The 26,867-nt window shown below is 35.3% G+C and overlaps 2 protein-coding genes and 1 long non-coding RNA gene across 4 annotated transcripts; 2 read left to right on the top strand and 1 right to left on the bottom strand.

Moving 5' to 3' along the window:
- The first annotated feature begins 7,507 nt into the window (after positions 1-7,507).
- Positions 7,508-8,782, top strand: LOC127840042 (transmembrane protein 201-like). Its single transcript, XM_052368431.1, has one exon. The coding sequence runs from the start codon at positions 7,538-7,540 to the stop codon at positions 8,780-8,782; it is 1,245 nt and encodes a 414-aa protein (XP_052224391.1). The 5' UTR covers positions 7,508-7,537.
- A 583-nt stretch (positions 8,783-9,365) lies between these two features.
- On the top strand, positions 9,366-21,634 carry LOC127837440 (uncharacterized). Of its 2 annotated transcripts, none has more exons than XR_008029286.1 (5): positions 9,366-9,537; positions 15,871-16,025; positions 16,980-17,111; positions 17,441-17,566; positions 18,879-21,634. It is a non-coding gene; the product is annotated as an uncharacterized LOC127837440 (long non-coding RNA). The 2 variants fall into 2 exon arrangements; XR_008029285.1 differs by having other exon boundaries at positions 9,367-9,537; positions 15,871-16,007.
- On the bottom strand, positions 10,765-12,653 carry LOC127837438 (uncharacterized). Its single transcript, XM_052364563.1, has 2 exons — positions 11,741-12,653; positions 10,765-11,515 (listed from the first exon to the last, which is right to left on the bottom strand). Exons 1-2 carry the CDS (start codon positions 11,788-11,790, stop codon positions 11,236-11,238), a joined length of 330 nt encoding a protein of 109 aa, XP_052220523.1. The 5' UTR covers positions 11,791-12,653; the 3' UTR covers positions 10,765-11,235.
- Positions 21,635-26,867: the final 5,233 nt, after the last annotated feature.

Genomic DNA, 26,867 nt, shown 5'->3' with positions numbered 1-26,867 from the left:
CGCATTTTTTCAAATAAAAGCGGCGTATACAGTCTATCTGTCAAAAAACATTGGCGGCGCCCAGAGAGCGTCCTAAAAAACTGCAAAGCGTCCAAAAACACGCTTTCAACATATTGTACGCAAAGTGAGCCGAAGTTAAATGTTTAGAAAGACATTATAGAAAAGATCTTATACGATGATGTATGTTCAGTTGCCGACACAGTCGGAAAAGCTAAACAAAAAACGCGACGCAACGGGTCCAAACTTAAACACACACAAAAACAATGAACAAGTGGAAGGGACAAGTCCCTTGGCTAATCGGTGAAAAGATTGAAGGGGAGACCCGTTTTAAATGTGAAATATGTAAAAATTCATCTAAGGCATGCAATCTAAGCACAGTTTGGGCATATGAAGGTATTGGAAAAATAAAATTGTATAATACTGAAAAGGATCTGTTGAACTCGTATAAATAAAGTTGCTAGTATGTTTATTTTGATTTTTTTTGCATGAAAATAACCATTATTATTTATTTTTCGGTCATTTAGAAAAAATAAGAATTATTTTCCAAAACTTAGGAGTAACGTTAAAAATAAAATTTCAGAGTTAAGAATTCTTTTTGAAAATCTGGTAGTAAATTTAAGAATTTCACAAAACCTTATCTGGAGCTCTGGCTTTCAATGAATGACAATTATGAGTGTCACTAAGGCCAAAAAAAAACAAGCGATGTGTTTGTGAAAACATGAGGGATTATTATTATAGCACATCATTTAAAACCATGTGCAGAAGTTAGCGGTGCCACGAATTTCAGCGACACAGACTATAAATATGTTGTTTATAATCAGTGTTGCGCGGTGCATTGATATTTATGTAAGTGATGTATGTTTTCACCAAAAAATTAGGCCTTTAACAGATATTGAAACAAACAGGTTTGTATGGCATATTCTTTTTATATATACAATGATATATACAATGATGTAAGTCTGTCACATCAGGTCTCATCGACAATCATCTGATTATTACATTTTTCTCACAAGTACGAATGGTGTCGAGCGCGACATCAGGGCTTTTTTGGGATTGAATTTATAGCCAAAATTTGGCTATATTCCCAATTGCAAAAAGTATACTTTTTCCCCAAAATTTGCTGAAAAATTCCTGATTGGGAAAAAAATTCTAATGACATCGGCTGTTTCGCTTTTTAACAAAGTGTAGTTCGATTCGGTCTCGTACGGGTTTTAGACTATACCTCGATTTGGATAACGTCCGCATTATTTGTGTGCACGATATTCTCCATCTTGGTCAGGCGCTTATTATATTTGCAATGAAATTAAAGTGTTTTGTGATTTGGCTGAATGGAAAACAAAGATGTTGCGAAATTCAAAATATTACATGAAAAAGATTCCTAAGCAAAAGCCTGGTGGCAAAACGAAAACTGTTGATTTATTTAAGCAAGCGTCATTAAATAAACAAACATTGTCACAAAGTACAAGTCTTCCCATTGAAACTTCTTCCATTGTTAATGATAGCAATTTAATTACAAGTTACTCTTTTGCATGGTCATTGTTGATTTTCAAAGCAAAGTGCTGACTGATATTCAACATGTTGAAAGCAGTAGTTCTCCAGAAGAAGATGAAGCACCTCCTAATAAAATGGTGACTGATGTGACTAAAGACTTTGTGTGAGGTTATTATGTGGAAAACTGTTGATCATGATGGTGTTTGTGATTAAATATGCTGAACTCATTCATGTAGTTTTGAATCCCAATTTCTTGAAAATGCCGATAAAATTCCCAATTTCAAAGCCATAGGCTATCTTCCCAAAGAGCTGAAAAAAAGCCCTGGACATGACTTTTTGTGAACACTATTTCAAAGTCATGCTAAATATTTCATGACTGGCAAACTTTTAAATAGACAACATATTAGTTCAGAAATTCAATAAAGTGCTTTGCAAGTGGCAATCATTTTGCAGTGTCTTATAATAAAATATTTTGTCACTCGGTTACCTGATATTGCTTCGTCCGCCATGTTTCTTTTCGTCAAAAGGATATGGAGCTTTTGTCACAAGTATACAATTTCTACGGTGAGCAGAATAGTTGTGGTAATCGCCCTATCACCGTATTAATACTGGGTAGAAATCAATGAAGTACCTTGAAAAAAAGAACACATGTTAGATATCAGTAAATAAATGTAACATACTCAGTTTTAAAATATTTCTGGGTCATGAAATTATGCCAAATCAGAATATACATACAAATGTCAACAAACTGATTAAAAAGATACACAAATCAATGAACGGACTTTTGTTTCTTTGATTTTTTATATAAAACAAAGACTTTTGTTTCATTTAATGAAGTGTTCCGGTGCACATGCGCAATGATGTGTCATGAATGTAAACAAAAATATGAAGTCATGGTAACAATTTGTGCTTGTATTTAATTTTAGCTTTTTCAGTTTAGGTTTCAATACTATGAAATAAATCAACTTTTCCTCTTGAATAATTTCCTGGGCATTCGGACCGGCAACATGGCATTTTCAATAGGCATGAATTAACAGACAGAATTCCACACATTTCCACAAGGGGCATACAAAAGCCAAAATGTATGAACTTTAAAATTGCTGAATACAAATTATTTGCATAAACTCTATCTATAATGCCCTCTTACAGGGTGCAGAAACTTGGCAAAAGGAGGGCTTGAACGGGAAAAATCGTGTATTAACAAGGCGATTCACGTGCCATTCAAGCCAGGGCTCGAAATTAACACTCGCACACTCGCAAAATGCGAGTGAAAAATACCGATTGCGAGTTAAGTTTTAAGCCACTAGTAATTTTTTGCGAGTAAAGAAATAGTGAAAAAAGTTATATTGCTAAATGCGTTCGACTTCCTGAACGCTAAACCATAGGTCATAGAACGTCCTCATACCCATATGCGGAAGCGCGCAGCTTGAATATAGACTAGTATACTTATAGTACAGATACGAGGATCGTATTGGTACAACGAAACGTTAAACAGTCAACTAATTCACACGTACTGTTCATTGAACTTGAACAGACATGGCGTCGAAGCGAAAAATAACAAGTTTCTTTTTGCCCACAGATGGATTTAACAATACGAAAGATAAAGCAAAGTTAACTCACAATAACTGTTGAATAAAAAAAAACGAAATTAAATTATGTTTCCAGCAAAATTTGCGAGAAAGTTTTTGTTTTTGCTAGTTGGTATTAAAGCTGCTTGAAATGTTTTGCAAGGAGAAAAAAAAGTTAAATTCGAGCCCTGATTCAAGCCCTGTTATGTGTTTTTATAACCATAAGCTGGTCCATGTGCAGTTACTTCCCATTTTTCATTGGATTCAATGAAGTTATTATGAACTTTGTGAATAACTCCAGCCTTCGACCACTTTCCAAGCATAAATGGGGATGAATATTTCAATCCACTTCAGGACTTCCCCTGGCTCAAAAAATTATTTAGCCAAATTTGCCTTGCTATGGCAAAATTCTTCTATTTTTTGCTATTTTTAAGTTTTAATGAAGAAAAATTTGTAGCCAAAAAGAATTTTCTTTAGCCAAATTGGTCAATTTGTAGCCATTGGCGAATGGCAGAGTAAGCCCTGCACTTTTCAAATTATACCATCTGCAATCTCTTGACAACAGCTTTATTTATTGGCAACGTCAATGAAGTTAAGGCTATTTACTCAACACTTTCAAAAGACTATGCTGTAAATGTAAGTGTTCATGTACCTTCAACATTCCTGCTGTATGCTTGAAATATTTCAGTGACAATATGTTGGCAGTATTAATTTTTAGAAATTTACTTGGAACGAAATAAGATAGACCTGTACAAAAGTAACATCTATGAAAACATCTATGAAAACATCTATGAAAACAATGACTTATTCTGATGATATATTTATCCGTAAAAAAATCCAAAATTATTCCTCATTTCTCAGGGCCCTCATTTGGCCGTTTGTGGGCCGAAATTCGGCCCCATTCCCCCCTTAAAATAGTATACTTTTTTCCCCTATTTCAGCTAAAAATTCCACCCTCAAAAAAAAAAAAGTTTGTTTTTTTAACTTTCATACCTTAGTTGCCAGCTGGTATTGTGTTATTAACCTTTGATTAAATGTATATTTATGTAAATTGCATTAAAATATAGCAATTTTAAGTGCTGAATGGTTGGTAAAAAGATCTTCTAAAATTCCCCTTTTCGCCCAAAAACGACGCGAAATTCCCCCCTTTAAGGGCCCCGGCCCCAATCCCCCAAAGTGTAGCAAGGTCCATGTAAATTCTTACATTGCGCTGCTGCATTTCAACTTTGCATCACATTTTAAATCGAAAACTGCCTATCCGAAGGTAAAGCCTAGTCATTTCTGATGATGACCCAGTGAGGCATATGTAGAACACAACCTTGAACTGTTGGACGTCATATGAAATACAATGTAATCAAATTATTTTGTCGATGTTGAGAATGAACAGGCTTATTATGTGGAAAACTGTTGATCATGATGGTGTTTGTGGTGTTTGTGATTAAAGATGCTGAACTCATTCATGTAGTTTTAAATCCCAATTTTTTTTCCCAATTTCTTGAAAATGCCGATAAAATTCCCTATTTCAAAGCCATGGGCTATCTTCCCCAAAAGCTGAAAAAAACAACCTGCGAGCATTATGTCGGTTCCCATCATCAATTTTCTAAGTAACTGGCCACGTTTTCATCATTTTCTGATTAGCGTGCAGGGCCCTCTTTTGGCCGTTTTTGGGGCCGAAATCCGGCTCCATTCCCCCTTTAAAGGGATCTTTTCACGCTTTGGTAAATTGACAAAATTGAGAAAAGTTGTTTCAGATTCGTAAGTTTTCGTTTTAGTTATGATATTTGTGAGGAAACAGTAATACTGAACATTAACCATGCTCTAATATAGCCATTATATGCATCTTTTGACGATTTTAAAACCTAAAAATTATAAAGCGTTGCAACGCGAAACGATTGAATAATTTGGAGAGTTCTGTTTTTGTCGTTAAATTTTGTGAAACTACGAAGATTGCTTATATAAGGTATAAAATACGTCAATAATGTATACTCGGCGGAATAGCTCAGTAGGCTTAAGCGTTTTTACTTCAGGACTCTGGCAGGACTCCAGGGGTCACTGGTTCGAAACCTGCTCCGGACAATGTTCTTTTCCTTTTTTTATTTTTTTTCTTGATTTTTTACTGGAGCTTTTACGATCCAATGTTTACATTTATCAATATAAAGCATTTAATGAATAAGTTAAAAAATGCCAAAATCTGTGAAAAGGCCCCTTTAAAATAGTATACTTTTTTCCCCTATTTCAACTAAAAATTCCCCCCTCCAAAAAAAAAATGTTGCCAGCTGGTATCGTGCTATTAACCTTTGATTAAATGTCTATTTATGTATATTACATTAGAATATAGCAATTTTAAGTGTTGAATGGTTGGTGAAAAGATCTTCTAAAATTCCCCTTTTCACCCGAAACGACGCGAAATTCCCCGATCAGCCCCGATCCCCCAAAGTGTAGCAAGGGCCCTGGCGTGGCATGCATACATTCCAGATGTCTCGATCTTGATGGGACATTCCTGTTCTTGGGTGTTTGTCCGGGCGCCCTGATGTGACACAATTTGTCCCGACATTTGTAAAAAACAACGTATGTTCTAGAAGTTCACACTTAAATTCACCATTCAAGCTCCGTCTGGCCTAAAACTACCATCGCTAATCCTTGTATTGCCCCCTGTTAACAAACGATATCTAATAGTCAAGTGCACAAGTGTTGTTTTTTACATCTTATCAGCAATCTATTGTCAAATTATTGATTTTATCAAGTATTCACACCATGGTCAGCGATTTTCCTCCTTCTTTATAAAGTACCGGTAAACGGTACTTTCCCAATCGAGCGAAAATTCCCAAATTCCCAATGGCAATCGGCATCTGAAAAAATCCCAATCGGCATCCGAATTTTTTCTCAAAACGATCGAAAGTTTCGTAACAAAACCCAACTTTCGGCGAGCGAACAAAGAAAATCGTATAGTTGTGTGTAACCACGCGCTCGATTAATATCGGGTTTTATTATTCAGCGCGTTCAATCAATAGAGTCGTTACTGTTTGTGGTTCTTTTGTCAGGCAGCCAGCGAACTGTTTGACGTCGGTTTGAAACCTTATCGTAGTTTGAAATGCCCTCCAGCACTGCCTCTGTGGAAAGGTTGTTCAGTCTAATGAACAATCTTTGCACGACCAATCGGAACCGTCTATCACAGGACACATTGACAGCTCTAATGATGCTGTGCAGAGAGGGATGCCAGCAACTGAGTGATGATCAAACATCAAAGATTGTTGAAATTTTCAAAAAAATGAAAGAGAGAGACATTGCTTTATAAGAGATTAAAACAACTAGTAATTGATTATGTGTCTTCTATATAATATTTTGTTATTTATATCAACTTTATTACTTTAAGTAATGGTCATTAAGGCATGCCTGCAAATGATTATTTTAATGGGTATGTTCAATTAAGTTTGAACTGTATGATGTATTCAATAAGACCCAAACTTCACGACGTGATTTTCCCAATTTAAGGATTTCACGACTCGATTTTTCCCAATTGGACCGGTACGGGTACTTTTCCCAATTGGACAAGGAAAATCGCTGATGGTGTTTTTATGATAGAGATCACCAATTGCTAGCAATAGATGCATCATAGTGAATTTAAAGCAGACTGCTTTTGTATTTCCCAAATCAAGTCCAAAGATACTAATGCGTGGTATTCTGTGTATTATACCACCTGAGGCTAAAAAACCTGTCAAAACACCAATTTTGTATATACATGTAAAACAAATTGCATGCTTACGGACACACATTGATGTTTCACATAACTTTACTTTCGTTTTCGACTTCGACTGATTTTCAGAAAATAGTTTTGTACATATTGCACCAATCTAAATTAAGACTTAATTGATTATTGGTTGAATAAAAACAGTACTTGATGCTTGCACATTGTTCACGTTATGGAGTCATCCCAATAGTGCACGTGTTTATACTTCCGGAAAATGGTTAATGTCTGTGTTTGTAACCCAGCCAGAAAATTCCCCGACCATACTGGGGATCGAACCCGGGACCTCCCGGTTCCAAATCAGGCAGACACTCTACCGCGTCGCTATAAAAGCTAGCTCGTATAGCAAGGCAGTATAAGTTCTCCTTATACCGAACCCTGCTACATACACCCCCTCCAAATGTGAAATTCTTCCACGAATTTCCTATAGCCATGACATCTGTGGGACGTCTGACACACATGTAGGGTTTTTACGTTGGGCGCCAATGCAACCCAGCCAGAAAATTCCCCGACCATACTGGGGATCGAACCCGGGACCTCCCGGTTCCAAATCAGGCAGACACTCTACCGCGTCGCTATAAAAGCTAGCTCGTATAGCAAGGCAGTATAAGTTCTCCTTATACCGAACCCTGCTACATATTTTTTTTTTTTTCTCTATTTCTTTTTTTTTTTTTTTTTTTTTTTTTTTTTTTTTTTTCTCCCTTTGCCGGCATAAAGCAACCAACGACTGAAAATGTTCATAGAAGTTTTAACTGTAATATTATGTTTCGCTTTATCAATTTATATTGTTAATAAATTAAGACCCTTGTTTCCGGCGTATGTCAGCTGCTGGTTTTGTGGAGCATCAACATCTCTCCCTTACACACAAAGAAACAGCTGGGATTGCCCTAAGTGTGAGCAGTACAATGGCTTTGAGAAGGATGGCAGCTACAACAAAGCAATTGTGGCCCAGTATGATGAAAGCTATAATCGACCAATCAACTGCAAGAAGGCGGAGTTTCTTGGAGGTCACGACCTTCTCTGTGACAAGTGCTGTCAGAATCAGCTGCTGAAGGTCAAACAGTTGGCAAACTTCACACCTTATAATGAGAAGAGCTACGACTGTGAGGTTGAGGCATTCAGTGCTCATCTTGAGAAGGTCTACAGACTGTGTCCACAGTGCGAGATCAGGGTCAGCGAGGAGCTTGAGACTCAGAACGAGGCTCTCTGCATGTGTCTCAGTCACCTTGATGAGTCCCAGAGAAGCTTGTTGGGCCTCAGTTTGAATTCTTCTACTCTTGATCCTCCTGTATTGCACTCCAGTTACAGTGACAGGAAACTCAACAGGACTGTCCTGTGCAGTGTCATACTCCATGTAGTTGCCTTAGTGTGTGCCCTCTTGTTAGGTGCAAAGGAGATTAGTCTGGAAGGGGGGACTGATTGGCAGAGGAGATTGTTACCACTTCACCCACTGCTTCTGTGGTTGGATAGGACAGCCAGTGTGGTGTCTGTTCTGGGTCTCTTTTCTGGAATCGTCGCAAAACTTGTTCTTGGGAAATACAGGTTACGTATTGTGGACGCAGCCAGCTGCCCAGTCTGGTTATTTGTGCTGCTGTCAGAGAACTCCAGTCTACATTTCCAGCAGAGTTACTTCCCCTACAAGACAACTGGACTGGTTACAAATATCCTCACCAGTCTGGCCAGTGTGGCCATCAACCGAAGGAGACGGAACCAGTCTAATATGACTTTGACTAGACAAGTCCTTGACAACAGTCTCTCTGACTCTGCCAGCAGCGTTTCCCCACTTTCCTCAGTCAGTCAAGTGACGTCAAGATCACCATTAAAAGGTCAAAGGTCGAAAGAAGCTGAATTCAGGCCTGAACCCCCTAGCTTGCCGGTATTTATGCAAGAAAGAGGGGACGAAGGAAACATGAAATTATATATGAGAAACATTTATCGTCAATATTGGCCGGATATTATGAGGTTTTGTAAGAAATAAACTGATTACCAGCCATATATTTGACCAATTGGGAAAAGAACCTGTACCAGCCCAATTGGGAAAATTTAGCTTGAAAACCCCTGAAACGCAATGGCGCGTTCTAAAATGGGCACTGATCAAGTGTTCGCAAGCAGGTCTAATCATAAATTAGTATAAGACCAGACGTTTCTATAAAAAGAGTAATTGAACTAAACCTGCATATAAAAAGTTATGTTAGCAATTCTGAGCACTAGATCATTTACACCTGTCAACTGAAATTGTCACTTATTGTGTAGAAACGCCTACGGCTGTGCAAATACTGAAATAGCCTAGGTTCGAAATTGCCATGGGACGAATTATTACATTGTCAAGTTATGGTAAAATGTAATTATATGTAATTATCTCAATGGACAGCAAACAAAATTAATTGATGCTGAAAAGTTCCAACCATAATTTAAAGCCTTTTTGTTGCAGAATGGAGCGTTCCTTTCAAGTCTAGTAATATCAAGGAATGAAATATTCCGTCGAGTCAGTATCGTATGGGCAATTTGGCAACGATGTAAGGAAACAAAAAATTTGCCGTAAAGAGACTGATACCGAAAGTTGGTCGTAGTTTTCAAGATGGCGTCTGTAAATCTCCACGCGAGAAATCGCAACGAAGACAAAATAATGTTATTTTATTGTTTTGACGATGCAAAAGCTTACACAAAAAGAAATGAAATTGATACGAATAACCTACATAATTGGTTACAGCACAAAAAACTTTGGTAATCCAGGTAAATTCATTTTATTATTTTGTTCATATATCTAAACGTAATGATTTCTGTTGAAAGAAGCATAAATTAATTATTCTTCAAAGTTTAATTGATTGTTGTGGTTGTAACCAGCTGGCGTTTGAAAGAAACTCAAACATATTTTAATGAAAAGAGATAAGAGAGACATGTTAATCTTTAAAAAATAGTTGGTTTGAAAGAAACACATTTAGCTTTCCTTTTTGTTTTCCTTACAATATTGACACTGGGACCATTGACACGACCGTTTTGTAGACCTTCGTCGAGTCAGTATTGTAAGGACAATTTGGCAACATGGTTAGGAAACAAAAATTTTGCTGTAAAGAAACTGCTACCGCATGTTTGTCAAAGTTTTCAAGATGTCGTCTGCCAATCTTCACACGAGAAATCGCAATGAAGACAAGATACTTTTATTTAATTGTTTTAACGATGCAAAAGCACAAATTTAAAAACATAAAATTGATGGTATAATCGTTAAATAATCGGTTATAGAACCAAAAAATTCGGCATTTCCATTTTTGTTTTCCTTACAATATTGACACTACCGTTTTGTAGACCTTGACTAGAGTGAATATTATGAATGAAATTGTTGTCAAATATTATCAATAATAAGTTGAAGAGAAATACAATTACCTTCCATTATTGTCATTTTGAATACATTGAATCGAGCTCTGATTGTTTAACAAATTATCATTCCAATAAACACAGTAAACTTCTAATGGAAAATAACGGTATCAACTGTTAGCAATTCAGCGTACATTGTTCTGCATGCACTTATTTTCATTTATTTATTATTAAGTTACAGCAGTGCAATCTGTAAATACTGTTCTGGATGCATGGATATTTATACCCAGGTGATGATAGCCATGTATTCACAGCCATGGCAACACAGGGGCATTAAGCAGTGTTTTCTCAGTATTTGATTACTATTCGTTGAGTGACCCAAATCGACGCTGCACTAATTCGACGCATTTTTTGTTTTGCCTCTGTTTGATACATAATTAGCGACATCCGTTGACGTAATACAAAAGCACATGGTACTCTACGCACAATTTACTATAGTTATTGTTTGTTATGTGGAAAATAGCGGGTTAAAAGGTAAGATATGGTTGATCGGTTTGCAATTGATGGATTTTTATGTATTTTACTTAATGCAAAACTTTTGAACACTTTACACCCAATTGTCTTTGTTAATAAGACCGTGGGCAGGGTTTTCATTAGGATTCTTTGTAGCAGACTTTTGAGTTATTTGAGGAGGCCAACCTGCTAGGGGGGTCCGGGCATCCCCCCGTAAATGTTTTGTAATAAAGGTGCCAAATCGTGGCTTCTGAGCAATTTTGGGCACGTATTTTACATGATTTTCCTCAGTTAAAATAGAGGGTATTAATGTGAATTATTAAGTCCTCAGGTTACATCAACTCTCAAGTGTGTCAATTGTCCCAAATTTGAAATCCTGAAAATAAAATCTGGGTGCCGATAGGGCCCACGGTGAGTTCAGGGCACACCCTGGACAGGGGTCCATGGGGCCAGAGGCACTAGTTGCCACAACAATCATCATACGATAATTCACAATCTGATTCAGATAGCGAATTATCGGATGATGATTGTTGTGGCAACTAGACTAGTTGCCACAACAATCATCATACGATAATTCACTATCTGATGATTGTTGTGGCAACTAGACTAGTCGCCACAACAATCATCATCCGATAATTCACTATCTGATTTTGGATCATATTCCTTTGATGCCAGGTTAAGTTTTTGTATTGCTATATCAACAGCTGTCTCAATCATTCTCAGCTCATCATTCCCCTCAGTAACATCAGTTTGGACCCCAGCATTCACAAGTGTAAGAACTGGTGCTAATGCTGAGGCCCTTTGCTGCTTCGGGGGAATCTTCCGCCTCTCCTTCTTGTCTAGCCACAGCTTGACTGCTGACTTGACATGCTGCTTGGCTTCAGGACTTAAATAGTAAAATACATGTAAGATACATGTAATCAATATGAAAATGTAGCTTTTTTCAGATTAAATTTTACTTTTGTACTTTAATTCAAATTACATTTTACTTTTGAACTTTTTTTATTTAAAGAAGAGTATGAATGGCCCATTTATTATAGAAGACACTGTGCAAGATCGTGAATGACATTACAATTTTGTAACAGGACTCCTGGAAAAGATGCCATTTTACCTGTTTGGCTCAGGACCATTTATGCACACATACATCAGGGACTCAAGCATAGTTGTGCTAAGTCTGTTGCGTAGCCTTGTTTTGAGAGCCTATAAATGAGATTTAATGATTATCTAACAATATAGTTTAATTCCATTTTTGGCAAGCAATGACTTGGTTTGAGACAGCAGTGATATTTTTACAAATTTTCTCATCTGAGGCCATTTTTTGCAAAAACAAATTGGGACATAGCTTAACATTGCAGTGCCAGTTCAATATATTTAGTATTTTAGGCAGCCAAGTGCGACCTTAATCATGAAAAAATCAGGAGAGTTTGGGGCTCAAGAGTTTCATTTATCCTAATGAAAGACTCACCCTCCTGTAAATTGTGGTAACAAATAAATCCACTTACCGCTCGGAGGATCAAAATTCCGCGGAGAAACTAAACAACAGCGAAATCTGTCGAAAATCGAATAAAAAACGAAATGTAAGTGTAGCAGGAAAGTGCATTTATCCGGAGGTGCCGGTAAATGATAAACGTTAACAAAACTGGAACAACATAACTTCAACAGCGAACTATCGTTCTTACTCGAAACACAAATGAAAAAGTCGTTTATTTTTCTTTTTTTTTGACAATTCCAATTGTTGACTTTGTCACAGTTTGTGACCTTGAATCAAAGCCGTACAGTCTCGTTACCTGCTCCGCGATTGGACAATTATATCGATACGACCAATGAGAAAGCAGTTAACATATATCGGTTAAGGTTTCTTACTTCCGTTTCAGACAGTTAGTATATTAACGAATACTAAATATCTCGTCATCGTCGTGTAAATTTGCCGATGTTTTTTTTTTTTAATTTTCTTTCCCAATTTGAGCCGGCCTGAATAACATTTGAGGCGGTCAAATCGGCCGCCGGCCGCCTCCTAATGAAAACCCTGCGTGGGATAATGCATCGGTTTCGTCTGCAAAAGTTCACTATTTCATTCATAAGTCACGTGACTGCTATTTGACAAAACATCGTATAAATAGATTTATTTTCACTATGAAAAAGGTGTACGCATAAAATTTGATTTGAAATGCGGATATGTTTTTGGTTATGCTGTAATACAATTTTAATTATATGTAGCAAGTGTTTATGTTGGTAATTGCATATTATGTTTATTACTAATTTTCATTTAATTAATTATAAGTGCAGGTTCCACAAAAGAAGTACAGGTTATATTCACATATCTTCCATAAACACAGCTTACAGGGCCTGCACTAAGGCCGTATATTACGCCCGATAATTGTTTCCATACGCCGATAACAAAACCCCATGACGTCCACTGTACTTCCTTAAAATTGGTCATACGCCGAAAATAGCAAACCGTGACGTAAGCTGTCTATTCAAATAACACTTCAATCAACACTGCTTTCTGCCGACTCAATGTGTTTTGCACACGTCTCGATCAGTCATAACTCCGCCTCCTTATATTTGCTACCGCCCGCAGGTGATTAGCAAGTTTATTGTGTGTTGTTTATCTAACGGTTACACAATTTACCCCCCCCCCCCCCAGCGCGGATCGCAAATGCAGTCGCTTAATATTGGTTGCTTTAACAACACACTCGTGCCTCTTTGCGCGTGCCGTTTGTTGTCTAATGATTAGAAGATAACTGCTGCTGGTTTTGGGCAGACGGCACGGTAAAAGAAAGACGGCAAAAATAATAAAAGAAAAACAAAACTGATCAAAGTTTAATTATACGAGGCATATAATTACATAGAATCACTACCATATTAGGTCCCGCGAGTTTCCCAGTTTGTTAATCCACCGATAATTACGAGTAATAACCATCTTATATAAACTGCAATCACAGTTCATTTTTTATACTAACAAGTCATTTTACTAGTAAGAAACATTCAGAAAACACATTTCCTGGATTAGATATAAATTATCCGAGTAGAATTAAATTGCAACGTCATGACCTTCGACTTTGCAAATGGCTGACCTATTGTAACATTCAACCCGCGTTCAGTTCAAAGATGGCGATTCAAATTACAAGTAATGTTGGATCAATAATGGAGAAAACATTAAATGGATTTAACAAACATTTGATAAGGTTTGTTAAACCAGATAACAACATGGAAAGTTTGGATTATAACAATTAAACTGGTTAGGCATTTATAAAGTGTACATATTTCGGACATGTATAGTATTCGGATAAACAGTAATTGATATAATAGATGCTCCATCATGACCATTCATTAAGATTGTGTTTTGTTGCAAATGCAGTCATAGGGATGAGGATAATAAAATGACAATAAATATGTGATGCAACGGTGCAACCGCACATATCTCAATTTACTTAAATGTGCTGAATGAATGAAATGTGTTATGATTACGTAGATTTTAATGAGAATTTATTGTTTTTAGAATGAACATAGTTAAATGATAGAAATAATAAAAGTTTTGAAATAAACATGTTTTGTCTTTTAAGTCGATATTGTTTGCACAAACGTATACCCTGATTTTCCAAACTTCTCCCTATTTTTAAAGCCTTGGGTAGTCTCCGCCTTGTTGTACGATATATCTAGTTACTTTCACAGAATTAAAGTGACTCAAAATGGATGGGAAGAGTTTGTGATCATTTACGCAGTTGACATTCCGTTAACATCAACATTAAAGATGTTTGGACTTCCAACTTTTTGAGTGGGACTTCCATAAGTAAAGGGCAGGAAGTCAGGACTTCCAAAATTTATTTCTTAGTGCAAGCCCTGAGCTTATGACAGGGTTGCTGACACAGGCCCCTATTAAAACCACTGCCAGACAGTATGGCATCACACAATTAAAATCTTAATTGATTTAATTAATTTCAGTTTCATATTACTTTTAAAGCAATAACAAATTTAAGTACAACAACCTAGAGTTAATATTTTATTCATTCAGTCTCCATAGGAGTGATATTTACATTGAAATCATGTAACCAATCAGATGCGTCGTTTTAGGGCACTCTCAACAGATATGGCCGCCATTACATAGACTTGGGTCATTTCGTTTTTCAACGAATTTTTGTTGATAACACAATCAATTAAATTAAAAATGTGTAAATAAAAAGTACACGTGTAATGAAATAACAAAATTAATTACATAAATCCCTATATTGAGCAACAAAACTTCAACAAACTGCTTGTATGCGTCGAAATTGGGCACTCGAGGATATGTTAATCACTTGAATTTGTACCAAAAAGCGTATGTCCTTCAAGATGAGCCATGTTAGAGCAAAATATTAAAAAAAATTGTGAAGTTTATTTTTTTTATGTTATTATTTTTTATTCACCATTTACTAAATTAATACTAAATTTACACTGGCACCTATAAATTCTGCCACACTCATATATTTCTTAAATGATGAAATGTTTGCAATACACTATGGTATTAATTATTTTTATACAATAAGTTTGTAAAGACGTTATCAAATCTATTTAGCTTTTATGTGGCCTGAATATTTATCACAACGGGTAAGTAGAAAAAAGCATGCCTCACAGATAGCTTTTAACTTGCATTAATATTTTGACTTAAAAAAATGAAAGAATTTTTCCCCAATTGATAAAGTATTGTTCATTCCCATATCCTGTCACAAAATTCCTTATTAATTGTCTTTCAAAAATCAAAAAAGTTTTAAAATGAAGACTTATGAAGGTGAAAACATTTGTACTTTCTCTTTTTTTAAGAACAATGTGATTCTATGTACCTTTATCAACTATTGTAATGCCCCCAGTTCGAATGATCGGGGGTATATTGTTTTTGGCCTGTCTGTCTGTCATTCTGTCCCAAAACTTTAACCTTGGTAACCTTGCTATATTTTTTGAAATAGTAACTTTTGAAATATTGAACATAGCAACTTGATATTTGGCATGCACGTGTATCTCGTGGAGCTGCACATTTTGAGTGGTGAAAGGTCAAGGTCATCCTTCAAGGTCTAAGGTAAAACAAAAATCAAAGCGGCGCAATAGGGGGCATTGTGTTTCTGACAAACACATCTCTTGTTCCTATTTAATGAATGAATTCATGATATGGATTTTTTTGTTTAATTTCAATTTTTTGTGTTTTTTAAATAAAGTGTATACATAAGCAGAAAATTAAAAAAAATCTGTTTTGATGAATAATTTCAGTTTTTACTTCATCCTCCCATAAGGTTTGTTGGGTCCATGGGGTGAATCCTTATATGTATGTGAGCCTTGGACATCAGGTTCTGAAATGCCACCATGGTGCAGACAAGAATAAGAAGAGAAAACTGGAAAAGGAGAAGGTATTGGACAGAAAAATGGTAACCTTCCCCTCCATTCTTGACATTGATTTTTAGCTTGGCTGTTTTCGAAGAAAACCCGAGGTATTGTCATAGCCAACTTGTCGTGTCGTGTCCGTCGTCGTGTCATTGGCTGTCCGCGTCATGCTAAAACCTTAACATTTTGTCATTGGCTCTAAAATCAAAGTGCTTCAACCTACAACTTTGAAACTTCATATGTAGCTGCACCTTGATGAGTTCTACATGTCACACGCATTTTTGGGTTACTAGGTCAAAGGTCAAGGTCACTGTGACCTCTTAAAAAAAACTAAAAAAAAATCTGACAAGCTTTCATGTATTCAAAACTGCACCCGCAGCCGAGCGTGGCACCTTTTATGCGGTGCTCTTGTTAGCTTACCTGAGCACCTTGTTAGTATGCAGAATCTTTATTTTCATAAACAATACAATAGCAATGTCTCATATAAATCAGTCTTTACTGAATTGGAAAGCATTGTATTTAATAACAATTTTGTTAAAAAATAGGATCCAGATGAATCAGCTAAATGTACAAGAATCTTTTATATATAAACTTTGAAACATCAATGTAGCGCATACTGTTAGCCATTTAATGCAAAAATAAACAATGTACATGTAATGATGGACACAGGATTTTAAAAATGTTCTTAAAATGGTGTTGATTTCAGTGCAAAACAAAAATTTTTGTTCTTATTGTCTTGATGAATGCTCAGATAAAAATATAAGATTTATTTCTTTGGACTTGGTAAAATGCCAACATTGATCAGATCATTCCATGAAGAGTAAAATGTTTACCCTTTTGTTTTATACTGACTAATATTATGATGAAATTAGACTTACAGTATCTGTTCTTAAACAAATTTGGTCCAAATAGTTGTCAAAACTCAACACTGTGTGATATCAGATAAAATATGCATTTTCATGTACATAAAGTTGTAAAGATATTAACATACTTTTCAGACAAAGACAGTTAGCAGTGAGCAACATTCATATGCTAAATAGAAAACAAGGCATGCAGTGCAGCTCTCCAAAAAATTGGACTGTCCTGCTTCTATCATTCTGAAGGAAGTGTTGATATTCACCCCTGTAGAGGTTGGATGTGTTGTTTTTCTTTTATTTAATTTACCCACAAGCAGGACAATTACTGTACATTACATTGTTTTATTGCAATCATAACACTTAAGAAACCTTACTATTGCACCAATGCTCAAAATCCACTGGTTATATCATCAATTTCTTCTGATTCATACAAAATGTACATTTGTATTGTGTTTGCCTCATTTTTATTGTTTTTACCTCTGTAAAAGTGTGATAAGCAAAATATAATGACAATTAAATTAAACATCTTCATCCAATCATTTTTTGCTATTGTTGGTTTTAAGCACTGTTTAGGTTGTCAACATTATGTCATTTAATACAAGGGTTCATCAAGCGAGCTGGACAAAAAAATGGCTGCTTCTAATGTGAGGAGTGATCTGAGTAAAGGCATCAAGAAGATAATGGTGGTGTTTCCTAACATCGAACACAAGTACCATACAAGTGGAGAGGTACTGATATGTAAAGTAACACTCTGTAAAGTTAAATTTCTGTTGATTCATTTGCTGTAACATGTGATCAAAATTGTCAACAGTTGCCCCATCATGGGGATTTCTTGTTTACCTGACACGTTATAATTAAAAAAAATGTAAAAATCTTTTGAATTTGATTTCTTGCAAATGTTTAAAACCAAATCTAAAGACTTTGCTTGATAGCTATTTTTACCAGTGTTAACTAAAAGATGAATAGGATTACGCAGAATATTTAAAAATGTCATCAGACTGCTCCAGCTTTAAACCTGATTTGTTTGGCAGCACTCTGTACCTTTACATTATCCTAGATCTTTCCTTATAAGATGATGTGTATAATAAAATAACTTACAATTAATTTTCTCTAAATGCTTGAGTTTTAATAGTTGTTATTTGACATCAAATAATAAAACTAAAGATTGTTAAAAGTATGCTCCTGGAATCGAAGGTAGCCACACGCCAGTGGTCGAATGATTTATATGGACTTTTATTAAAAATGACTGTTTAAAGACTTTCTTAAGAAGTCGAAGTTTTGCAATAATTAAGATATTAATAACGAAATAATGAGGAGAAGGACATAAAGATTATGCCCTGGTTTCCATTATAATTTCTTTATTATTCCCTGCCGAAAGGCATAGGTATATTGAACTTGCAGTTGTCATTCCGTTTGTGTGTGTGTATGTCCATCTTCGCAATCAGCATATTGCAATATGTCAACTAGTAAATTACCTAGGTTGATGAAATTTGGTATGTTGAAAGAGGGACAAAAAGTTGAATGTACAATTTCCTTCATTTTTTTTTTGCCTCCTGCGCAAATTATTGTTGCTGAGTTTAAAGAAATAATTGGAAACTAAAAGCGTGCTGACTCAAAAAGTACGTAAGCAGAGTTGATAAAGTTTGGAGGGCATAAATGGCCATATTGGGAATATGCACTTCATGTCAGTTTCTTTAATATGGTTCAAATTGCTGATTGCTATGGTTATATAAATACAATGCAGCAAATATCCACTAGGGGGCTGCTGTTTTGTCTGTTAACAAGCTCTTGTTAATGTAAGATTCAAATTTTACCGATTATCTTAACTAATCAACAACAACGCACTCTTGGGTCACACTGTCTGTCAGACACTGAGACATCTACATCTTTTCATTTGACACCTCTTTATAATAATGTATTTATATTAGCTTGAAGATCTGTATTAAAATGCAGATGATCGTACATTGGGGTGATAATGTTTGCAAAGTGCATGTTTATATTAATTGCTGCTATTTAAATTTCTTATTGAATCTTCAACAGAACGCTGGGCTGTTGCAACGTATCGACAGTGATGTTGCCTCAAAAATTAAAGAACTTGTGGTGGAAGAGGGCGTTGCAAATGTTGAAGAAATGCAACGCCATCTGACCTCATTTGTTATGAAGAATGTAACACCTGCTCCATCAAGAACTAAAAGGAGATTCGCCCCTACAAAAAAGTGATCAGATATCACATGAATAAGGCAGCAAAGAAGGGTTGTGATAGCAATGATGACCAACACAACTTAGTTCAGCTTGTGAGTGTGCTTAGTGTGTAATTAACAGTTACTTCAATACAGATATATATATTTATCACATGCCATACCCTGCTTCCCCTTGTAATATAACCATTACGAATATTTTTATCTTACACATGTGTAATATACTTTTTAAGGATTTTCATTGGCTTATTTTCGTTTGATTGACCAATCGCATTTTGTTATGTTGCTGAAATAACATTGCAAAGTCAGATGACGTCACGAAATGTAAACAGCATTTCGGATTTATCATTAAGTTTGCGAAAATATTTTAATAATTTTTTGTGTCCGGAGCCATATCTTGGAAGTGCTTTGGCGGATTTCATTGAAACTTGGTATGAGTATAAATATGGATAAGAGGATGATACATAACATTTGACAGAGTTATACATCTCATTAAGCGAAATTTAAGAAATTGTGTTATTATATTTTCATATATTACCTTCGGCCTAAGATGCTAAGGTCATACATTGTTTTGTAAACGAAACATGCGACATAATTTTCCTTTATCATTTACATTTGTTGTAAATAGTGAGCATATTAAAATTTTGATGTCTGATATTAATTTGCCTCTTGTGAATAGATAATATTTGTACCATTGTTTTGTTAAATGGACCTTTTCACGTTTTGGTTAATTGACGAAATTGATTTTTTTTTCAGATTTGAAAATTTTCGTTGTAGTTTTATTTTTGCGAGGAATCGGTAATACTGAACATTTACTAAGCTCTACAATATTACAGTATTTGCATATTTTGATGATTTAAACACATTAAAAATTTAAAGCATTACGAAGGAATAATTTGGCGAGTTCTGTTGTTATCATTATATTTTGTGACAGTACGATGATTGCTGATATAAATTATAACATAAACATATTACTTACTATACGATAACAGATGGGCGAGTTGTTTAAGTTCTAGTCTTTTACTCAAATGGTCAGTTGTTTAAGACTAGTTAAGGATAACTTTTTTATCTTTGATTTTATTCTTGTTTATTTATTGAGCTATTTAATTCCGATGTAAACATTTATCTTTTTACATTATTTTATTTATTTCATCATTTTTATTTTTAAAACTTCAACACATGCCAAAATCCGTGAAAATATCCATATACAGGTATGCGTTTATAATTGTTGGCATCATTTACGTCAATTTCTTTAAACTATGACTTTTTTTCTTCGCACCAAGACAAGAATATTAATTGATTAAACCAATGGTTATTGTTTGCTTTTGAATGTCTTACTATTGAACATTTGATAATCTCATCCGGAGGTTGTTGCTTTCCCGGGATTTTATTATTGTTTTGTTAATTTATTAATTTTCCAACGTTTAGAAATGTCATGTTTTGCTAACATTTATAAATGTATTTATACTTTTATTTGCACTTTGATCGTAGTACTTTCATGTTTGGCTTTCTTTCACATCGAACGAGTGTTTATTTTTTTATATAAATATCATCTACGGTTGAGTGGTGGTTCGATTTAACTTCTTTAATTTAAGACGCATTCTGCAGAATACACCAAAAATATCGGGTTTGATGAACCTTATATATTTAATGTTGTGCCTTTCTTTTATTAATACGCTCTCCTTTTCTATATTTTGTAATTTGTCTGCAAAACAAAAGCGTTCATATTTGCGCTCTTTTATTGCTAGTATATATTTTTTGTTGATTAAAAATCAATGCATTTTTTAGCATTTGCGTATAACCATAGTTTATTCGATGTTATGGTATGATTTTCTTGAAACGAGATGGTTTGTCACAGATGTAAATGGCAGCAATGTATAGATTGTTTGTAAACCATTTCACCATTTCTCCCATTTCACCTTGAATCGGTAAATATTAAAGATGAAGTTCGTGTAAATAATGCGTTGTTAAAACGTCAATTTTATCTGCATTTTAGGAGACGTATGATGATAACTGTGTATAGTTGTGAAATTAACCATATTCGTCGTTATTGCATTAGTTATGGCGACACTCTACAAAGATGATCTTAAAATACTTAAAGTTGTAATTATTGTTTATTTGTAACCTTTTAAGTCTAGTCCGGGTTTTCGCAACAAATAAATTTAACCAAACATGGGACTGCACTCAACAGCACTTATGTGGCCAAGGATGGTTAAATCTCATAGATGTGTGTTCATATTGAAATACCATATAAAGTTGTATATATTTATGTATACATGCATGTATGTATGTTTGTATGTAATGATATACATATTAGATATATTTAGTCTTATAGCCTAACAATTGATCCATATGCATCACGCACATTTACCAATAAGGTGTACTCCTTTTTATCATGTTAATGTCATTAATTAAAAAAGTTGCAATATTATATGAAATCATTTATTCCCTTCATAAACATACCATGTTAACCAGTTCATAATAATATTGTCCATTCTTTATCTTCTACCATCACTTATAAATAAATTGTATAATCCATATATAATGTAAGCTATGAGCTTGTATAAGCTTTGTTGCTGAATAAATGTTGTTCTTGTTCTAAGCATTTTTGTTTGTAACAATTTTTGTCTTAAAACGGAAGATATGACATTATCAGAGAACATAAAGTCATTGACAATAACAATCCATCAATTATAAGGTAATTACAATGTATAACTTCTAAAATGTAATATAGACCGTATAACCCTTTCTCCCATAAGAAGCAAAGTGAAAATTGATTTTGCAACCAGCATAAACTCAGAACAGCAACTCGCAGTCTGTTAAGGTTTTATGCTGTTTGTTACTCGTCAGTACATAAGGATTGGAAATGAAGCATTTAGAACTTTAATATGTTAAGAAAGGACTTATTTAATTTAATTTTCTTAAGGACTTTAAATGCATCAAAGTGCATTTGTGAGAGGTAAAGGGATAAGCACATGAGATTGTTTGTTTGTCCTTCATTTATAAAACCCGATGTATAAGCACGATGTGATCGTTGTCTAGACGCATACCAATATGGGTTCATGTGTTCCTCAACGCTATTAAATCCGTAAAATAGCATGTGCATATTCTATGGACACAGATAAACAGAAGTGGATCAGTTTCTTCATGCAATTGATACCGTATAAAGAAACTCAATTTATTCACTCGATGCTGATTGATTGGGTTTTATTAGGCCATACGATGCAGATTTATTGGGTTTTATTACACTATAATGCAATTAAGACCATATATTCGCATGTGAACGTTAACTGGGCGCAGATAAATAGGCATCCATCCCTGGTTTCACCCGAATTGTACCGTATAAGCACGAAATGGACGTTGTCTGGATGCTTTTTGGAGGGGGTGTGGGTATTAATTATACAATGGTAAAAAAAAATATAAAAAATAAAACACGTGGAGATTTCATGCACGTACATCAATCTAATTAACTTAGTTATTTGATGCAATTAATAGCATTAAAGCACACTCAACAGAAGCCCCCCCCCCCTCCCGGAAGCCCCACGGTTAAAGTGATTTTGAAGGCTTTGTCAGCCACTTTTCGGACATGTCACGCCTTATTTACTTTAATCAAAGTACCTTCTTATAATGCCAAAAATATGCATAGTTTATACGCCGGGCGACACAAGAGTATAAAGTTAAAACATTTTAGCGATTGTTTGTGATTAGTGGGCAATTTTGAGTACGAAGAAGAAGATAAAAATGAGTTTACATAGGTGATTTAGATCTAGCTAAGTGTGAAACATCAAATGATTGGACTTTACTTCGAAGATTTTAGGGGGGGGGGGGCGTACGCCGCGTCCGCTCCCCTCCATTGGAGCCGCCTATGCTTAATGTGTTGACTCTCGACTCAGGTTGATAGGGCTCTAAATGCTCTATAATGCTTGAACGACCGTATGTAAATGTTACTGGGCCCAGATTACCGTTAAACCATCATTTTTAAACACGAATATAACCGTTTACGCGGGATATAAAAAAAAACGTTGTCTGGACGCAGAATAATCGGCGCTCATTAGTTCCCAAACGCTATTACACTCGTATTCGCGCAGATAGTCCATAGATAGAAGTCAATGAGTTATCCCATGCATATCCCAATCTCACTCAATTTTTGGACGCATATATTTATAGGGTTCAACTATGGGATAATGGACGTATATAAGCGCATGTCATGTAAACTGAGCACAGATCATTAGGGACCAATAATTTATAAACCCGATTTTAACGTACATTATAGGCACGATGCGAACGTTATCTGGATAAAGATTTATAGGCGCCCATTACTTCACCAACGCTATAACACCCTTATAAAAACTTGCGAAGAGACGCAGAGACGCTGGTAAATAGAAGATACAGGATCTTCACTATAAATCTGTATTCTGAACTCCTAATAGTGTGCCTGTCTGTATCTTATGATGTTTGCAGAACTCCACATGATGTGCAAGTGTGCATCTAAAGCATCAAATTTGTTCACGCAGACAAATAGGGCCTTATAACACTCGTAATTCATACTAGCCGATCCGCAAAATAAACACCTCGCTCACGTAGTGCACAATCAGCACTATAAATCTGTATTCCAAATTTAATATGTTTATTCACAATATTTTTACTATAAATAGAGATATAACTACTTATCATTATCAAAGTAACAAATTGTATTTAATACTTTTAAAATCCAATGAAAATAGAAGGAAAAAATCATTGTCGTAAATGTTGCTGCAAAGGCGTTGTATTTCCATATTTTTTTGCCAAATAGTTTTCCTTCCAAAACTGACACGACCGAAATATTCCCGCGTTGTACTGTCACTATTTTACGTAGTCGTGAAAATAGCTTCCTTTTTATCAATTCGTTCCACCGCGTTTCGTACCAATATCACTTTAGGTCACAATATACTAAATAGTTTCCCTATATAATTCAATGTAAAAGCGACATCTTTAAGCGAAAATAAATGCAACATTTTGCACATAGAGACCCCCATACCCATACCTTTTCTTAAAGGCCATTCTAAGGCCATTGTGCAATAAAAAAGATATGTCATGTACGAACCAAGAAAGAACTTGTCAAAAGTCAAAATCGACTGTTTCGCTACTTTTTTTCCGGCCGTTGTTTAGTGGAATGTAACCTTTTTCAGCGCAATGTTTTACTTAAGTCTCTAAGTTTATCATATTTAAGGGATTTAGTAGTGAGCACATATTCATGCCCTACTACTTTCACCAAAAGATAAAGCCAGAGCAATAGTTTAAATTGTACAACATGCCTTCGAATCAACTATGATATTTTTTAGAGAGTACAGCACTACATGAAACGGTTATTTAGTATACTGTAACCTTAAAGGTTATATTACACTAATTCCATTTCCCATAGGGTCCAATTATAAAACTGCCAACTTTCAAAGCATTTTTCGTGTATCTCCTATAGATCAAATTGTGCAAGACCGGTATCATTTTAAAGATAAATCTGTCCTCTTTCAATAAATGCAGTCAAAAATAGATGGTCTCGCAACTTCTAAGAAAGTAAAATTCGCCCAAAGGCAAGCACCCTCGGAAAACAGAGTTTCGAAAGTGAAATATCGACAAAAGCCCCGTACTTCAATAAACGCACCCCAAACAGTCATCTTTCAACGTAATCCCCAATGAAATGCGCCAAAATGTTGCAGACACACACAGGACGCAGAAAATAATCACAAAAAGCATGGGTGCGATCGCTAAATCGCTTTTAATACCGAAGAGAAAAGGAACTCTTTAGAAATAGGCACTACTTTCAAATGGACCACGGAGGGATACAAAATGATTTAGTGTAATGTAACCTTAAAGAAAACTTAAACTTTTCAGATCATGGAAAAAACGCATCTACAGCATCATAAATATATGTGTACTACAAATACAAAATTTCAGGTCGATCTGACAACTAGAAATACCCCAAAAACGCCTTTGAGTATGACACGTAATAAGCCAACTGGCTTGCGTTTTCTGTACTTGAATTCCGGAGGCAAAGCGACCTCAAATCGCATGTAAATCATATAAAACTACAAAATAAACAGCCCATTTACACGTATTTGCACGCCGTGGACATAACTGATGCGTTAAAAGTGCTATAAGTTTCTTAAAACACGATCGGATGAGCACTGAGGTTCGAAAATCTGGTTTCCGTACTTTTTTGTACTTTTTTTACCCGAAAAATCCCATTTTCCTTTAAAAATCGTAGAAAACACATACGCAATTATACTTTTCACATGTTTTCCCGCTAAAAGTAATCCAATCAATAAAAAAACACAGCTAAATAGTGATTTTCTAAAGATATTGTACCTGAAGACCCGGTATGTGCGTTTTTTAAAGAAAACTAAAACTTTTCAGATCATGGAAAAAACGCATCTACAGCATTATTAATATATGTGTACTACAAATACAAAATTTCAGGTCGATCTGACAACTAGAAATACCCCAAAAACGCCTTTGAGTATGACACGTGATAAGCCATCTGGCTTGCGTTTTCTGTACTTGAATTCCGGAGGCAAAGCGACCTCAAATCGCATGTAAATCATATAAAATTACAATTTTTTTTACTTTTTTCACCCAAAAAATCCCTTTTTCCATTAAAAATCGTAGAAAACACATACGCAATTATACTTTTCACATGTTTTCCCGCTAAATGTAATCCAATCAATAAAATAACACAGCTAAATAGTGATTTTCTATAGATATTGTACCTGAAGACCCGGTATGTGCGTTTTTTAAAGGTCATATTACACTAATTCCATTTCCCATAGGGTCCCATTATAAAACTGCCAACTTTCAAAGCATTTTTCGTGTATCTCCTATAGATCAAATTGTGCAAGACCGGTATCATTTTAAAGATAAATCTGTCTTCTTTCAATAAATGCAGTCAAAAATATATGGTCTCGCAACTTCTAAGAAAGTAAAATTCGCCCAAAGGCAAGCACCCTCGGAAAACAGAGTTTCGAAAGTGAAATTTCGACAAAAGCCCCGTACTTCAATAAACGCACCCCAAACAGTCATCTTTCAACGTATTCCCCAATGAAATGCGCCAACATGTTGCAGACACACACAGGATGCAGGAAATAAAACAAGCATGGGTGCGATCGCTAAATCGCTTTTAATACCGAAGAGAAAAGGAACTCTTTAGAAATAGGTACTTCTTTCGAATGGACCACGGAGAGATACAAAATGATTTAGTGTAATGTAACCTTAAGGCAATCCCTAGATATAGAAATAGCGTCGAGGACAAATCGAGGAAAGATGAGGCAAACACAAGTAAAATGCTTTAAAAATAAGTGTGCAAAATTATAACAGCTGCCGCATTATAATCAGAGAAATCTACACAATGAGAGGAACTTTTTATCCGTTCAAAACATCGCGAGGGGTATGCATATGAAGCGAAAACATTTCCGCTGAAAATGTTTTGAATGAACAGAAAGGCGATATTAGTTTTCGAACATATAAACAAAACTGCAATAAATATTCACTCTCTTCGTAATATCGGGAGGGGTATGGCCGAAGAGCGGAAAGGGCCCTAGTCCATGTAAAGTGCTTTTAGTGAAAGAGCCATAGGTGACCAGTGCTAGGCACCAGTCTCCGTCTAAGGAGAGCCCTACTTCATCAAGTGTTATTAAGGATAGATGGGAATGGCAAAACACAACAATGCAAGCTCAAAATCTCAATAATATAGTAGAACCATACATTAACGTTTTTTTCAATCCGTATGGAAACCACGCCTTGGCATGACGTCACTGCAAGAAGAATCTCATCAAAGTGATAAATTACTTTCTGAAAACTT

The sequence above is a fragment of the Dreissena polymorpha genome, chromosome 7 (assembly GCF_020536995.1).
Source record: "Dreissena polymorpha isolate Duluth1 chromosome 7, UMN_Dpol_1.0, whole genome shotgun sequence".
NCBI lineage: Eukaryota > Metazoa > Mollusca > Bivalvia > Myida > Dreissenidae > Dreissena > Dreissena polymorpha.
Note: the sequence above shows the minus strand (reverse complement) of the source record. Positions and strands in the feature narration are given on the sequence as shown.